At 39.0% G+C, this 18750-nt stretch overlaps 1 protein-coding gene across 3 annotated transcripts in view; it reads right to left on the reverse strand.

Annotated features, from left to right (window-relative positions):
* Nucleotides 1-18596, reverse strand: part of rpa1 (replication protein A1) — a 49976-nt gene extending 31380 nt beyond the window's left edge. Inside the window, exons 1-8 of one of the 3 annotated variants that reach the window (XM_057838275.1) lie at nt 15739-18596; nt 13890-13937; nt 11282-11360; nt 11059-11167; nt 10849-10937; nt 9598-9690; nt 1692-1824; nt 136-238 (exon numbers count right to left, since the gene is read on the reverse strand). In XM_057838275.1, coding sequence (XP_057694258.1) covers nt 136-238; nt 1692-1824; nt 9598-9690; nt 10849-10937; nt 11059-11167; nt 11282-11312 — 558 coding nt within the window. In that variant the 5' untranslated portion in view covers nt 11313-11360; nt 13890-13937; nt 15739-18596. Of the gene's footprint in view, nt 1-135; nt 239-1691; nt 1825-9597; nt 9691-10848; nt 10938-11058; nt 11168-11281; nt 11361-13889; nt 13938-14206 lie in introns of all 3 variants that reach the window. The other 2 variants (XM_057838274.1, XM_057838273.1) reach the window with 2 other exon arrangements.
* Nucleotides 18597-18750: the final 154 nt, after the last annotated feature.

Consider the following 18750-nt stretch of genomic DNA (forward strand, 5'->3'; position numbering starts at 1 on the left):
TTAAATTGACTAGGCCAATTTAACATTGGTGCTACATTTCCACACTCCCAAACAAAAAAAAACAAAAAAAAAAAAACAAACAAAAAAAAACAACAACAAAAAAAGAAAACAGCAACATTTAGGAATAAAACCTACACTTTCGTCGACAATCTCCATTGAAAAAAGTTTTCCATCACCACGTGAGTTGCTCCATGTGCGAATGTTGCTCTTGTTGGTGACGCGAACGCGGATAGTCCATCTGGGGAGAAACGGCACTTTATTTCAGTTTTACGTTAAACCTTGGAAATTAGGACTGCGGTTTTGTCCTTCCCAAAATTCAGCATCTAATGAAAGACATCAATGGTCCATTTAAACAGACTTGCCCGAAAATTGGGAATTTTGATGCTACTAGAGCAGGGGTCCCCAACCTTTTTTGCACCAAGGACCGGTGTGATTTGGGTCTTTTTTTCATGGACCGGTGTTCTGTCAAATTTTGCACTCTTATAAAATTTTGCTCCCAAAGCTTTTGTGGCGGTGAAAAAAGCCCTCTTTTATATTCAGTTGGACTCGCAAATGTTATCCAATGGTGCTAAAAAACTATTTACATCATAAACATACATGCGCAACACGGAAATGGTGTAAATTAATGCTTAACCACACGGCGAAGTCGTTAAGTGAGAGGGCTACGTGCAGTTGTTGTGTGCACCTAACATGGCAAACGTAAGTTAATATTCCTTTATTTAAAGAAAATTTGTAGTATGTACTTTGGAATCGCTGCATTCGCTGTCCTTTTTAACGTTACGCGCATGCCAACTTTGTCAGAACACCGGCAATGTGCAGCAGAAAAATACAGCAAAAATAAAATAGCATTTGTTTTTCGCCCCGTCGTGTGAAGTGCAGGGAAAAAAATACAACTCACCCGCTGAATCAGTGCGAAGCCTGAGTTTGTTTAGTTGAGACGAGATGGTCCCAAGATGGGAGAGTGAGAGAAGCTAGCATCACAAATACACCATGTTGGAAATTGTAGCAGTTTTCAGCGCGCTCCTAGCGATGTCAGGTTATTCAGAAATTACTTTAATCCAGAACTTCGGTAGAGTTGTTGTATCAAATGCACGTTTAAGGTCACCATGATTTGCGATCTCTACAAGCTGATATTCCTGTTGCACAGACATGCTCGAATCACTTGGTTTATTCACATACAGGTCACGAATTCACTCCTTCGCAGTTCGTGGGTCTTTAGTGATTGGGAAGTAGCATAAATGTTGTTTTCTTCGAGGTTGTAGGCACTTCTTCTGGCTCGTCAAGTTCCCTTTTCCCCGTAAAAAGTCTGTCCAAAGACGTCTGTTATTCAGTCATTCTAGTGTGGGGGCTAATTATTTCCGGGAAGAAATGTGATTGGCAACGACCTACGTCATACGTTATTATCGAGTCCAAGCGCGCATAGATATACAAAACGAGATTTGGTGCTAACAGCCCAATCAATGCATTTCTATGACGACCTCCTATCCTGTAGTTGTATATCTAGAGTAGACAGGGATATTGGTGTGTTAAGCGGCACAGGCCAAAGTCAAACGGCCAGAATGCAGTCGTTAATAAATTTATTATTTCTGCGCGGCCTGGTACCAAATGCGCCACGGACCGGTACCGGTCCGCGGCCCGGTCGTTGGGGACCCCTGTACTAGAGCTCAAAATCACTATTTTTAAACACTTACTTTGAAAGGTAGGGGTTAAGGCTGGCGATAGGCACGACTTTGGCGGGCCCCCCCGGCAGCGCGGCCACGGCAGGCTTCTTCACGAAATCTTTGCTGACCGTTCGGTTCACTGGAGGGAGGAAGGAGGCGGGTGCTAAATGGCGTGTGAAGAAGAGTGAAGTGAGATGTACTCGCTTGATGCTGCAATTACCTTTTTTTTTGTAGCACTTATTTTGGCTCAGTGAAAGGATATAGTCAAACAGTGATAGCCACAGTGTTTTATAACTGTTTCACTTTGATTTAAAAGTAAATGTCATACTCTTTTGTGTGAAGCATTTGCATGAAGCAATTCTTCTAAAGCCCAGCATGAATTTTACAGAGTGATGGGATGACAATTTATTCTAACTAGCGGTGTTAGGCTGTGACATTAGTTAAAGCTGCGTTCAAAACCGCCATGTTTTATTCTCGACATGCGATGGGTTCCAGGCATGAAAATGGGTCAGGGGATAAAAAGGTGAGAAGGGTGTGGAGGAAATATGTTCCAGTACACTGTACAACCCAACAAAATATTGAGCTCTGTCGACCCACACTGTGTTTCAGCAGGGCGGTGCAGAGACCGTTGGAGGGGCGGGTGCTCGTCGATCAAAAGGGGCACATGAACAAGTACTTACTATAATACACCTTAAAACAACATAACTTGAATTTTAACCAGCTTTAGGTAATAATTGGCTGCAACTGTGACATACTTTAATTAAGAGGGGGCAACAGTGAATAGAAATCAACACTGTCATCAACACTTTCTGGCTGTCACTCAGTCTGTCTGCCTCTTTTCTTTCTTCAACCTCAGCATCAAAACTTCCTTCAACTTGGTCATCTGAGAACAAACCACATCAGATGGTCACTGAGCCACCAACAGCTCAGTTTTCTCAAAACTATTACTTCATTATTATCCATACTCAACAACTCTAGCACCTAATAATTAATAAAGCAACGGCATAAAATCCTATAGAAAAATAACATTGTAATTGTGTTTATAATTGTATTTTACACCTGACTATCCTTGCAAACTTATTCTTACCAAGTGTGCTATTCACCCAGCTGATGAGGTATCCACTGCCTTTAGCAGATTCATTCAACTCTTTTTTTATCCCTCAATCTCCTTTCCTTACAAGACATATCTATATAATGAAATATAAATCTTATTAAAAATTTAAAAAAAAATTTTTTTTTAATCTGACTCCCCGGTGGCTTTTATTTTAAAAGCTTTCTTAATTTCTTTCTCTCTCAATAACTATGGAGGTGGATTTGCGTCTTTATTATTCAATCCAAAAAAAAGTTGCTTCAATCAAAATAAATATTTTTAATCCCAAAAAAGTCACTTTAACAAAAAAAAATTTGTTTTTGATTAAAAAAAAAAAAAATTGAGACAAAAAAAGCATTTGAAAACTATTTTTCTTGATTGAATCATCTTTTCACATTGAAGTAATGTTGTTTTGCGTTTGGGCCACATTTTGGCCTGGACATTTGTGTCTTTATTACTATTCAAACAAAAAATAAGTTGCTTCATACAAAAAAAAACAACAACAAAAAAAAACTCACTTAAAAAAAAAATTCTATCATAGAAAAAGTTGGCACATGTGTCCATCATCGTTTAAACAAAGTAAGCAGCCTCAGAGGCTTTAAGTAGACTCACTATGAAGCATTTAATAAAGCCAACCATTTTCTTACTACTTTATCGTTGTTTAAAAACAATTCAGTGGGGCAGTAACATGTTTAAAACATGTAATTCTTACATTTTGAAGTGCTTAAAAACCATTTATAAATGATACTTTGGGGGGAAAAAGTGAAAAAACATGTTTTGTATATATGTATCTTTTCCCAATGTAAAATCTGAATAAATGCATTGAACACGCGCAAAAAAATTGTGGGGGGGGGGGGGCGCTACTTCGCGGTTCTCACTTACTGCGGCGGGCTCTGATCCCCATTAACCGCGAAAAACGAGGGATCATTGTATTATTGAAAAGCTTTAAGAAGCAAGAATCATTCCCGCCACTCGTCGGGCCGGTGTTGTGCCAACACAGGCCGTCATCTTAAGTCCAAGCCGAAAATAACGCGTCTCAGGCGGACGACGGGAGCGATGCGAGGCGCCCCCCTCTATCCGAGAGCAGTCCGCTTAATTTGGCTCAACAGTGCGTTTTTTCGTTTATATTACCGCTAAATACACAAGCTTGACGCCAATTTAATGGGAGCTATTTTTTCACGGAAGATTTGCCTAGCTCTAGCAGTGTTCAACGCAAGCTGCAACGAATAGCAGTAACTTTATTATATCGCAAAATATGAAAACGATTGAAACCCTTACTCACCAAATTCAATCTGCTGGCAAATACGGGCAAGTGTGTATGCTGCGCTCTGGTCTGCCCCGGTGTGGATAAGGCCTGCTTTTTGTTTTCGCAGCTTTGCAATGCAACCAAAGGCACTCCTAGCACTCCCTGTACACGTAAATAGTGCGCGCGATTGGAATAATGGAACGCAGTTTGGGCCGATGATTGGTTCCCGATTTCTGAATTGCTCAGTTTCCGTACTAAGTTAATAACATGATGATAATAATAATTAAATTAAATCTCCCGACGCCCCCCCTCCCTCCCAAAAAGAATTTCTCCTCGGATCTACGCAATTCACGTAGGTCGCCCTTTTTGACTTCAAAACGGTGAATTTCGCCGAAAGGTGAAAGATTTTCATGCCTGCGGTTCCTAAACTAAGTCGATGTAATTGCGTGTAGTAGTGCGATAGGCAGCCTGGCAACCGGCGATATACGTCTAGTGTTGCGCAATATCACCGTTTAGACCACTGGTGTCAAACTGACTCCAAAACTAGGGCTGTCCCAAACGACTAATTTTCTCCCGATTAGTCAGCCGACTAGTTTTACAATTAGTCGACTAATTTTTTTTTTTTTTTGAATAATTTAGCAATGAATTTTTTTATGACTCCTATTAATTCACAAAAAAACATTTTGGAACACTTAAATTCTTTTTGGAACACTTCAATTCTTTATTTAAGTACAAATGAACACGTAAATAACAACAATAAATCGCCTTGAAAGGTGGAAAAGCGCTATATAAGTATAACACTAACCAACAAATACCGTAAACAATGAGGTCAAATGCTGATAGCACTAACTAGTGCAAAAGAATGGAATGTAAACAGACTCAGAAAACTGACTTTGCCTTTCCAACATGATTCAAAACAATTCTTAAAAAAAAAAAAAATTCTAGCATTATGATTATAGTATACTACTATACAAAATAGTATTGTTTATGATATATATATATATATATATATATATATACAGTGCTGCTCAAAAGTTTGTGAACCCCCTCAACATTTTGGAATTTTCTATTATTTCAACCTGATTTCCTAATCAATCAATTCAGTAGTTTTTTTTTGTTTTTTTAACAGTTGTGTTGTCGAGACTAAATTAAAAAGAGTTTTCATCAGCTGATGTAGGTGCAAAATTGAACTGTTTGGTCACAACCAAAACCGCCATGTCTGGCGAAAAGTCAACACTGCATACCACCAAAAGAACCTTCTCCCAACAGTGAAGCATGGAGGTGGGAATGTCAAGATCTGGGCTTGCTTTTCATCCTCAGGACCTGGACAACTCCACATAGTCCAGGGAATCATGAATTCTGAGGAATATTGTCAAATCCTAGAACATAACCTGACGCCATCTGTTTTGAAGTTAAAGCTTGGCAGAAGGTGGATCATGCAACATGATAATGATCCAAAGCATTCCAGCAATACAACCAAGGAATGGCTGAAAAAGAAGAAGATTCGTGTTCTGGACTGGCCCAGTCAAAGTCCTGACCTAAATCCCATTGAAATGCTGTGGCGGGACCTGAAGCGAGCAGTTCATGCCAGACGCCCATCAAACCTCTCTCAACTGACTGCGTTCTGCAAGGAACAATGGGCAAAAATCCCCCAAAGTAGATGTGAGAGGCTGATTAGTCACTACAGAAACCGTTTGGTTGAGGTAATCTCTGCAAAAGGAGGCGCAATATCCTATTAACTGAAGGGGTTCACATACTTTTGCACACATGATATCTGAGTTTTTCTTAAATCAACCACTTTTGTTAAATAAAGAATGACGATATAACTATTTCTTTTGTTTCAGTCCATTATTTGGAATGTCAGTATTGTGGATTTGGGTATAACTTAACATTTAATAAGGTTATTTTAGTTTTTTTTACAAAAAATCTGACCATCGCTGTGGGGTTCACAAACTTTCGAGCAGCACTGTATATATAAAGAAATGGTGGCCGATTGGTTAGCACGTCTACCTCACAGTGTGGAGTTTGCATGTTCTCCACGTGCCTGCGTGGGTTTTCCACGGGGACTTCTCCCACATCCCAAAAAACACGCGTGGTAGGCTGATTGAACACTAAATTGTCCGTAGGTATGAGTGTGTGCACCCTAAAATTTTTCTCCTCGGAGCTACACGATTCACATAGGTCACCCTTTTTGACTTCCAAACGGCGAATTTCGCGGTTTCGTGGGAGATTTTCATGCCTGTATTATGTAACTTTACGTAATATTACGAGATTAAAGTGCCTGTGACACGAAAAAGCATGTTTATTTCATAATACACGCGGTATTTTATGTCCCTGAATGATAATGGGCCGCTTGGATGTGTGTGGAAGCGATCGCTATTTTTATTTAGTTTTTTTAATCCCGCGCAATGAAAATGAGTGACTTCCGGCTTCGGTCTTGCATTGAGGAGGAGGGCACTGTGACGTGTACGGTAGAAGACGTCCTCTTCACGCTACAGTGTACTGTTGTGTATGAGGACGAAGGATTCAGCCGATTTTGCGGATTAATACGTTTATTTTTCGCATCACGCCAGCCAAACGGCTGCAGAAAAATCATTCTGTATGAGGGAGAGGCGTATGCGCCTTTTTGGAGTTTCAAAAGGTTCCCATTCACGGTGGATATTTACTGTGGGACCATTGGACTTACGAGGAAGTGAGTAAACATCTTGTTTTGTATTATGTCGAATACGAACACAGCGATTACAAAGTAAACACTACAAACTTCCTTCCTTTAAATGAAGGACTACTTACGTTTGATCATTGATAGGCATGTAAAAAGCTCTCCTAATGCTCATTAGCAGCAGCACGTTAGCTGCACAACAACTCCAGCTACCCTCCTCCGGGGAACGAACTGTAAATTGCTGTCCACCGGGCGGTTTGCCAATCCGCGAAGACAATCGACAACCGGGTCGTCATGTCAAATAATCCAGGATAGTTGTGTGTGATTTTCCACTTTGAAACATCACTCGGTTCGGGTTAGCATGTCGGCTAGCTGTCACGCCTTCTGGTTTGTTTACATTCTCCGAAGCCGGGGAAGGGAAATGACATATGTCTGATTTAGGTGTCATAAAATATCGTTCGGGAGGTGCGACAGTAAAGGTGAAGTCGACAGTTTTGACCATTACGGAGTAATTTTGCCATGTCGTCCTGAATAAATGCATTTTTATTATTTCATATTCCATTTAGCACAAGACTGTTATTTGTCATGACCATGCCATTTATTTAGCAATTGGGGAAAATACTTGGATAAAAAGAATATCCTGTAAAAATATTGACGTAAAGAGACAGAAACAATGACATTTTGCCGCTCTCTTCGTCGCGCTTTCCTCGTTGTGAATAGTTCCCCCTCGACGAGCTGACTGGTCCTTCTCAAGCCATTTATATAGCTATTGGGGAAAAATACTTGGATAAAAAGAATATCCTGTAAAAATATTGGAATAGAGAGACTGAAACAATGACATTTTGCGGCTCTCTTCATCGCGTTTTCCTCGTTCTGAATAATTCCCCCTCAATGGGCTGAATAGTAAAACCGATGAGCCCAGTCTACCGCTGACGTCATCCACCTGTTGGGGACGCTAAAGCCCTATAATGGTAGGCGTGGCTAACCGGCAGATTAAAAGACTAATTTCTCGTCATCTGTGCTTTGCTAAATTGTTGTATATAGTCGAATCGTCTCAAAATATGATTCTAATTCACATAATAATGCCATTTAAGACTTTTTTTCTCGTGTCATATGCTCTTTAAAGTCAATATTTTAAGAGGGGGGAAAAAAGCCATATTATGAGATTAAAACAATCAGAATGGATCCCACAATTAACCAATTAATTTTCTTTGGATTAGTTATTTGCTCATCGCAAAATATGTGCAAACAACACTAATTACTACAATTGGATGTCAAATGGGGCCGAAAAATAGTCAGTTGAGCCGCAATTGGACCCTGGGCCGCAAGTTTGAGATCCCTGTCCTATGTAAACGCAATGAAGATTAAAAAAAAAAAAAAAAAAAGAAATACAATTCATGCACAAAAGGGTAAGATTGACAAATATTGTAGCTAGCAAATGTGCAAAAAAGGTGATTGTTCAGTCTTCACCTGATTTTTTTTTTTTTTTTTTAAGCGAAATGCAACAAAATGTGGCTGTTACTTTTCTAACTAAGCTGCTTTGAAAATGGCGCCACATATAAGTGTGAATGAATGAGTGAATGTTTTCTTAGGCTTTGTTAAACCAAAAGCGTACTGCTCGGTGAGATCCAAGTAAACATAAAATAATAGATTGCACTATTACAGTCCATGGCGGTAATGCATTTAAAATTAATACTCACACGTAATTTGAAGCTTGGCAATCACTTTAGAGGAAATATTATTCTTGCCACTTGGTTTTATGAAAATTGTTTTCAGTGTTTCACAGAACTTGTAATGGCGACGAGCACCATTATGAGACTTTCTATGGAGGCTGAGAATGTCATTAGTGATCATGTAACTGTGCAGCTGGCAGCTCAAGTCCAGCAGAAGGAAGCAGCACACGAAATGAGTGTGAGATGGCAGCCTAGCGGTGTGAACGATGATTCACAGAAGAGAGGCGAGCATGAAACACTGTTACCTCCACCCAGGGAGAGTGAAAGAGCGATCCAAACATGTGAGACTCCCCCGTTTCGACTTTTTTTTCCTTTTTTTTTTGCATGTGGCGCTCACGCAGCGGATTACAGTTCAAAGTCTCTGCTTAAGTCCTCCCACTTGGCCAACGCCTGCACTTGCGGTAATTAAGCCCCCGGCTCGAGACACCAACAATGACCGCGTTGATGAGGATGCTTGCCCCAAACTCAATCCCCCTCCGTATGGCAGATTAGAGGGATGAAGAGCCGCTATGTCATGAGAGAGCTAAGAAAAAATATATACCCTTCTCTGAGCTGGATCACTTTTTAGTGCAGGTTCTGTCCTGAGCTGCTATTTCATCATGATGACTTAAATAGAATGAAAAATGTCCGTTCAAAAGAAGTCACCTTTAATTTAAAAGCATAGTTTTAAAAAAAGGAGGTCTAGAGCATCTTTTTTTACATTAAAAAAAGTGGGGAAATGTTTTTAATGGATCTGGTCAAAATGTGAGAAAGTTTGAATTACCATTAAGAAATGCTCCCATCTGGTGGTGAACATTAAAAACACAGTCTGGCCTATAAAATTTGGGACAAAACTAAACAATTTTCATCATATCTTGCACTAAACAACACCACAGATTTGAAATTAAACAAAATGTGATTTAACTGCAGGTTTTCCTCTCTTAAGTCTTTGGGTATTCACATCCCAGACAGGTCCACAGTGTCTTTGCTTCCTAGTTTTAAAGGGACCAAAACCATTGAGACAATTGGCTAAGTTGGTCCATGGGCAGGAGTGTGCTCTCCTTCATCATCCCATTTACAAGACACACAGTTACAAAATATGCCCCATCACAGCTACAAAACATGTCCCATACAGTTATATCACTTTAAATTTGCGGAAATGAAAAGTCCAACTTAAAACCTTAAAAGTGGAACAATTATTTTAAGCTTTTTAAGGATGCAAAACTTACATTCATTTCCTGTTTGAGCCTGAAGTGGGGGGCGGCTGGCAGGGACGGCGGGGGTGGTGGGAGGGGGAGCTTGCTGGGGGGCTTTATTAAGTCCTACACACGCACCCATTTGAAACAAATAGTTAGGTATATCAATTTTTAAAAATTCATTTCATACCAAAATCAGGGCTCGAAGTCAACCGCTTCCCAAGCAACTAAAATATCGTCACAGAGAAGTTACAACAAATATGGTTTTATAATTTCTTATTCATGAGAAAAAAATATATGATTGTAATTTTCAAAGGGAGGAAGAATATGCTCTTTGGCTAACATTGTTTTTATCAACGATGACGATAACAAAAATGTTCGATGACAACCTAAAACACGTCTTGGAGACTAAAAATAACGATATATATGCTAGTTTTCATTTGACGAGACAGTTTCTGTCATATGGTCACAAATTCACAATACATGACATTTCCTTATTGTATCTGTAGAACTTCATCCTGCCTCGTAGTAGTGTTTGGGTCATGTCATTCATGTAACGTGTGCTGGTCCAGCCTGAGCAGGCTGCACTCAAGGCCTGCTTGTTTTGAATCACTCTGAAAGATTTGTTTCTTGGCAAGAGAATATGCAATGTTGCTTTAGCCTTTAAAGAGCTGTGTAGTGATCAACACACACAAAATGTAACTTGTAGCGTTAGCAGAGCATTTGCGTTCGTGCTAGCATCAGCACAAACTTTTGTGCAGGGAGCATCTTCTTAAACTTTTTTTGCCTTTCTTAAAACATACAGTTTGTGGCATCTAAGTGGGTTTAATTACGGTAATTGAAAATAATGTACTGTTTTCCTGCTGAGCACATATCACCACGATGTTGGCGTTGTCCTTGTGGACACTACAATATGCGTCCATCTGTCAGTGTTCAGTTGAAATTGTTGGAAGCCTTTATTTATTTTGGGAGTAAAACTTGAGAATTTTACAGAAGAAACATTTTGAGTAAGCGTTGACTAACATACCACCAGACGAAATTTTGAGTTTTCATCAACAAAACCTAGACGAACACATTTTGAAATTACCAAAATATAACTCTGTAAAATTATTTTTTAATAAAATAAGACTGATTCAGATTTTCGTCCAAGACAAAAAAATAAAAGGGCTGCCAAAAACAAAGCTGGCTGACATGCCAAAATATGGCTAACTCACATTTCAGGACACTTGGCCAAAAATGTTAACTTCGAGCCCTGTAAGTAATTAAATGATGATGAAGCATTACCCTCACTGTAAGCGGTAGGGTTTCCAATTCGGCCATTAACTCCTTCAGCAGGCTTGAGGACATCAAGCTCCATAATAATTACCACACGTCTGAAATGCACATTATCATACAAAATGATGTTCAATGGCAGCAGAAGAGGAATAAATAAAAACAAAGTAAACCAGTAAAAGATGGGTCATTTCCATGGACTATTAGAGGGGAAAAAATCACCGTCCATCTCTGAGAACATTGGTCACGTGTCTCTTGAGAAGCACAATGCAGTTGGATGCCAGTCTGTTGTCTTCAGCCATGCAGTTGAGTTGCGTGCAAAGCATAAAAGCTACATGGGGGAATGAGGAAAAACACTTTTAAATGACGCCATATTTTATCCAATCCAGTGAAAAAGGAGCGAAAAAATTATATGGTGAAAAAAAAAAAAATGTACAGCACTTACATGACATGGTGTGTCGTCCGTCACTCATCATCACACGAAAGCGAGCGGGACCACTTCCACCATCAATTTTTCTGATACTCTGACAAATAGGATTTGGAAACAAAAAGACTTACCGATCCAATTCTTTCAGTCTAATCTTTACACTGTTCATCAATTTATTCAAGTGGCGAGTAGCATCAGGCAGAACAACAACAAAAAAATCATTTGGTGCCATTGACCGTGATACTGTAGATGTCCAATCAATTTAAACTGGGATGGGTGACACTGTTAATTCGCTGCCAGCCTCTCCCAGTACAAGTGAAGCCTTGGGTCTACATATGTGGACGCCTGGTCTCTTTGAGATTGAAGTTTGTTTGTTTTTTTAAATAACCAAAATAGTCACTTGCCTTATACAGCGTTAATATCCAATGTAGTTTCTAGATCTAGTTCAAACCAAAATTGTTTCTATTTTACTTGGTCGTTTTTGCTTGCCTCTGCAAAGAGTTGGATTCTAATTATCTGTTTGACTTGATCCTCTTTGAATATTAAATGTCTAGGAGGGTTGGCACTGATAATTCGCTGCCAACCTTTCCCAGTCCAAATGGATTGGACGTCTATCACCGTCAATGCCATTGAGGCATTATCCTTCACTGTCATCAAATGTTTTTAGACATTAAATATTCAAAGAGGATCCACTCAGCCAGGTAGAATCCAGCTTTTTGCAGAGGCAGGTAAAAGGTCCAAGTACAATAGAAACAATTTTGGTAACTATATCTAGAAACTACAGTACATTGGATATTAACTCTATACAAGGCAAGTGACTATTTTGGTCGATTTATTTAAAAAAAAAAAAAAACTAACCTCATAAAAACCTTGCCTCCACATGTCCACATATGTAGACGCCAGGCTTCACTTATAAATGATATATTAGTAATCATTATTAGTAATCATTGTGTGTATGCATGTGGGGGGGTGTATTATATGACGGAAAACACAGACGAGACTGAAAAAGCAGTTTCTGCTCTTGCACTCCTCTTTAAAAAAAAAAAAAAAAAAAAAAAAAAAAACTGCTGTATTTTAAGCCAAAACAACTGTTGTGTTTGATAAAACAATATATGTCTATATGTTGCCATAGCAGATTCATGGCGCATTAAGCCCCCGAACTATTTTTAATTTGTCCGTTTCACCCTGAAAACCCCGGTTTACAGACGTCGCGCAACCGCTTTTCTTTCAACCCAGCCATAAAACGAAGGCAATTAATTAATTATTCAAAATGTCGTTTTTAGCTTAGAATCATTAATTGATGTCTCATATTTCGTTTCCCAAAAAAAAAACGACTTTAAAAAATTATTCACGTTTTAAACTTCTAAACAAATTATGTCACAATGAATAAAATGGCATCTGTAAAAAAGTCACAGATATCTACCTCATAACTATCGCTTATTGTATATTTTTTGTTACTGTCACATTTTCTCCGATAAATTAGATGATAAATGATGGATCCAAACAAAAAAAATGGGGGCGGGGGGCGTTTAAAAGGGTAAATATATGAAAAAGAAAATCATGACCACTCCTTGATGTCTGCGATTTCTGCATCGCAACTCTTGTTATATTACCATGTTTCACCCAGAAAATCCCCAAAAAATCCAGCTGTAGCCATTCACAGCTCTGTCTTGGCACTCAGTGATACATGCTACATGGAGTTTTTGGATCGAAACAAGGTAAGTACGCGATAATATTTCGCTAAAGTCATGCCGTCTGTAATTCTGCTCTCGGGTGCTCTCACTTCCAGATTCTTTTTTTTTTTTTTTTTTTTTTTTTTTTTTTTTTTAAATGCCCTCCTGTTCAAAACTTTTCTTCCCCCAGAAAATTGAGATTTTAAGCTTTCCAATGATGAATCAAACATGCATATCAGACAATTTTGAAATTTGGCCAAATTGGGGGTCTCAGAGAACTTGTTGGAGTGTTTCCGCCATATACATGTATAAAATAAAATAGTGAATTAAACGTTTTAATAATACAAATAAATAACAATACAAATTCAGTCTACTTATGTCCCCAATAACACTTAAGTTGTTTTTTTAATCACTGTATTTAACTCATTGTCAGCCACTGACAGTGCGAGATGTGCAATTAATTTAAACTGAGAGTACTGAGTGTGAGTGCTCATGCTTCAGTGCCAATGGAGGCACTAGGCGTCCAACCTATTTTGACTGGCAGGGTTGACAATGATCCTTCACTGCCAAATTCTCAGTCAAAAATGAATTGGACGTCTAGCTCCGTCAATGCCAGGCAACCAGTTAAACGAGTGCCCTAAAAAGGGTTAAACTCTTGACGCGAATGGGTTTATTTTAGGAAGTTAGGAACATAAACTGATGGTCATCATAATGTATGGGATAATGATAACTGCCCTGGTTGTATATGTTGGACTAGTAAAACCGAATTTACTAACAGGCTCAAATGACTGCCACACTTTACCCATGAAGAAGAAGCCATAGCATTTTAAAGGGGAAACTAACAGTCTTCCAAAGAATTTTGACTTATGTAGGAAACATGTGAATGATACAGATGAGGGGGGAAATATATGTCTAGGTTAAATAACTGTTAGCCAACATTGTGTGAAACTTACCAACAACTGGAGAACGGCGTCGTTGCCACCGTTTCCACTGCACAAAGCCTGTAGAATAAAAGGTTTACCTGGTTTTCAATCACAATGGTCTATAGCTCAGTGATACATTCCATATTTCCAAACAATAACGATGGAATTCGTGCATATATAACAATGGGGTACGCTTTGGGACAGACGGGCGATGCGGTGGGTAAAAAGCAATATTTGAGACATTTTTTTCCAAGTTAAAATATTTTCTGTCGATAGTTCGTTTAGCGTTTGCGTTGTTAGCGGAAGATTAAGACAAAGACCGCTTTAAAAAATGCAAACAGCCATACCTCTATAGCACCTTCCGATAACGTAATCATGTCTGCGAAAATTATATGACTTTGGTCAAAATTTTGCTGAGTTCCACTTAGGAGAATGGACGTATTCCTTCTTCTTCCGACAGCGACACCCGAATTATGCCCGCCGAAGGCGCCAATCTTCTACTGTCCCGCCAGACCGTGTTTGACTTCCCGTTTCCGCTTCACGTGACTGATCCAGTCACAGTTGTTACTGCTTTCAAGAAGAAGGGTACGGTACGCGCCAAAGCAGCGAAACTGACCTGAGATCGGCAAAGTATGCGTGACAAACCGAGAGGCGCGTGCCTGACGTCGCTATGATACGTTCGATGACTTTTACAAAAATCGGGAATTCTTACTACCACCCATACACTGTCGCTGTAGCAGTACTGTGTTTTGTGATGTACTGCTTGGCCAAGTTGGTGTTGTATACATGTTCACAATTATTGTTTTGAAGAAAACAAGGATAAATATGAATGACAGTATGGGGGTGACACACTGCTTCAACCTTTGTTTCAAACCCAAATTCCAATTTGAAACCATAATTTGGAACCCTAATCCATGGTAGAAACATGACACATCTTTTCCTTTCAGTCATGATTGTTGGAATATATTGTTTAACCAAGTGTTATCTGACAAGTGAATACATGTTAGACCAGTTAGGTGAAATGGCATAGTTTCCCTCAGAACACTTTAATGATCTCTGAAGTCACACAAAGGAGTTGCAATAATGAAGTTGCAAATTACGGAATTAGTTCACACAGCAACATAACAACGATCTTTTACAAAGAACTGGTTTTATTTGATGTAAAAATCACAGAGCTGCTGATTATATGAGTTAAGTCGGACATCCGGGCATTTAATGACGTCCCCAGCCACAACAAAGCGTCGCCATATTGACAATGGGGCAAAAGACGAGTCACAAGCAGTTGCTCTGTCGTGCATTGTAATACTAACGCGTTTAACTTTCATTTTATTTGCGGTCTTTTTTCCGTCGGAATGATTAAAAGTTGCCGTGTTGCGGGTTGTCACACAAGGAAGAGTTCGGAGCCGCATTTGAAGTTTTTCATTCTTCCACGTGAGAAGAAAAGGGGAAACAAACGGTTGAGAGCAATTAATCGAGGAACAGTAAAAGAAGACTGTTCCGTGGACTATTTTCGCCTTTGGGAACCTAAATCCAAGCACATTTACGTTTGCAGCCGACATTTTATTACTGGTAAGTAAACTTTAATTTTTGCCCCAATTAGCTGCCAGGATTCAATAGACTAGGCAGTGGTTATTATTACCGTAACCGGCAACTCGCAAAGCGTTATTTTTCTTTTGCCATGAACTCCTCTGATTAGTCAATCGGTATATTATTGGTCTGGTGGGAATTGGTCATTTTGCCGTGACGTGCTTACGGCTAAATAACGCGTGGAAGCGAATTACCGGTTACGGCAGAAATAATCACTTCGTATACAGTATACTACAAATTTTCTCAGTTCCACACAGTATATATTCCACGTAAATGATAAAGGTCAACTTACTGGGTGACTTTATGAGGTAGTTGTAGATGTTTCCGAACTCCACTGCAGGCCATGCCTTTGTTTATCTAGCTATCAGCTGCGACTTTGTATCAGCAGCTTTGTAAGCCAATAAACGCTCATTTTAAATTGCATCGCCTCCTCGCGTCTTTTGGCAGTGACTCTTCATAATAGTAAGCCACGTTTTAGACGTTTTTAGGAAAAAAGATGCAAAACACACCTAAAATATATTAATTTCAGACGTTTGTCTATGGAATGTTTAGCTGTGCGTTCCCCCTTGACAAAATAGCGACACGTTGCTAAGTGAGGTGACGTCATCGTGACTTCACGCCGACTTCCTCCATACATTTATACATGAAATAAATTCAGTTGGGAGGTTAACTTTTTTTTATACTGGAGTCTGGACTCAATCTGATCTAACGAGGTGCACAGTGCCTTCGAAGTGTGTGTCAAATAATGAAAGGGCGTTTCCGCGAAGTGTGTGCCGAGGCTCGCTTAATTTTTTTTTTTTTATTATTATTTTTATTTTTATTATTCAGTCACACCTACAACAGCACAGTCTCGCTTCATTTAGGGGAGGTTGCGAAAACGATGACGTCTGCAGCTGTACCGCGTGATTGGTTAAGGACGTGTTTAGATTTTGCCGCGCGGTTTGACAGTTTGCTATAATACATGAATACCGCTGGCTACATTCAAAATGTGGGTGTTTAAAGGAAAGTTGCGATTAGGTGATAGTATGGATAGTTGAAGAAGTAGTGCAGTAGTTGATAGAATGGAGTCAGGAAGAAACAGAACTTCCGCCGTGTGGAAAAGCTTTTGTTTTTGAATGAAAAATGAATTAAACCCCGCCCCCATCCTGTACACTAATGTTCAAATTACACTTTGACTGCCCTCTGCCTGATCAAGTTCATGCCAATTTCAGAAAAAAATGTGCAAAACCCGTCATATTATGATACCATTAGGGGACTCAAATCACACGCACACACTACACACTATTTATTACAGTAATCCCTCGCTACTTCGCGGCTCAAGTTTCAAACAGTCAGTACATCACAGATTTTCTTAATCCTGTTATAGGAATAAAAGAATTCTAAAAACATATTTATGTACACTTGATTTTCTTTCATGTATTCATGCACACCCCCTAAACATGTATCATGTGAGAGAATGCATATGGCGGAAAACACAGACAAGGCAAGGCTAAAAAAGCAGTTTCTGCTCTTGCAGCCCTCTTTAAAATAAACTGCTGTATTTTAAGCCAAAAAACTGTTGTGTTTGATAGAACAATATGTCTATATGCTGCCATAGCAGTTTCATGGCACATTCAGCCCCTGACCTATTTTTAATTTGTCCATTTTTCCCCTGGAGACCCCCGTTAACAGACACAGCGCAACCGCTTTTGTTTCAACCCAGCCACAAAAAGAAGGTAAGTAATTATATTTATTATTTGAAATGTCTATCATTTTTAGCTTAGGATCATTAATTGATGTCGAATATTTAGTTTAAAAAAACGACTTTATTATTATTCACTCGCATATTTTAAATTTTTAAATGAATTACGTCACAATGAAAAAAATAGTGTCTGTAAATAGGTCACGGATATTTACCTCATAACTATCGCTTAATTGTATTCTTTTTTGTTACTGTCGCATTCCCCTGATATTTTAGGTGATAAATAATCGATCCAAACAAAGAAAAAAAACCAAAATTAAAAGGGTAAATATATGAAAAAGAAAAACTCGACCACTCCTTGATGTCTGCGATTTTTGAATTGTGACCCTTCTTATAATACCATGTTTCACTCATAAAATCCCCAAAAAGTCCAGCTGTGGCCATTCACAGCTGTGTCATGACACTCGGTGAGATATGCTACACTGAGTTTTTGGATCAAAACAAGGTAAGTATGCAATAATATCTTGTTAAAATCATAGTGTCTTTAATTATGCTCTCTCATGCTCTCACCTCGAGTTAGGGTTTCAGGGTTTAAATTTTTTTTTTTTTTTTTTGTCCCCCAAGAATGCCCTCCTGTTCAAAAATTTTCTTCCACCAGAAAATACAGATTTTAAGCTTTCCAATGGTGTATTACACATGCATATAGAACAATTTTGAAATTTGGCCAAATTGGGGTTCTCAGAGCGGAACTTCAAGTCACCTGAGTGTTTTCCGCCATATACAGTATTATTTATATTATTTGAAGATTATTTTATGTCTGTTTACCTACATTATTTTATTTTTCAAACTATTATTTAATGTTGTAATGATAACATGCATTTTTAAGATTTTATATACAGTTATCGATATTGTAGATACACACAAGAAAATGTATGTTAACAATGGGTGGTGGGGGAGGTGACACTATTTTGTGGCTTTTCACTTTGCGCGGTCGGTTCCTGTCCCCATTAACAGCGATAAGTGAGGGATCACCGCACTGTATATGCATATGTGATCATCTATGGACATAGAGGATTTGGTCAAACAATATTTTGTAAATGAATTCCCTCCTAACAGATACACACCAACACACAATAAGTCAAATCACTCAGTTGGTTGAGACAACTGACTGTGATCATACCAGTACCAGTAGGGGGTACCGTGCTCACATGAAGCTTCGAGAAATGAACCCTTTCTTGAACCAATTGGCTCAATTGGTTCAATGCCTCACCAGGCTTCATCCGACCATCTCTGAGTGGATTGTAATAGTTACCAAAATGTTGAATCTGTGCCAAGGTTTTCTACTAAATCAGTGTCAAACCGGTCCTCAAATTGTCGCAGTGAGGGGATTTCTTTCCAACAAAACAGGACACGCTTTTGTACCAATCTGGTGTCTTGTCAGTTGATTGCAGTCAAGTGCTGCTTGTTTTAGCAGAAACCTCGTTGGTTGAACTGTCTGTGCTGGATCTGTTGGAACAAAGACCAGGACCCACTGCGGCCCTTTGTGGAATCTGCTTGAAACCCCTGTTCGAGAATATTATATTCACACATAATGGTAGAAGTTGAAACAAAGTGAACACAGGG

Source organism: Corythoichthys intestinalis, chromosome 6 (assembly GCF_030265065.1).
Source record: "Corythoichthys intestinalis isolate RoL2023-P3 chromosome 6, ASM3026506v1, whole genome shotgun sequence".
Lineage (NCBI taxonomy): Eukaryota > Metazoa > Chordata > Actinopteri > Syngnathiformes > Syngnathidae > Corythoichthys > Corythoichthys intestinalis.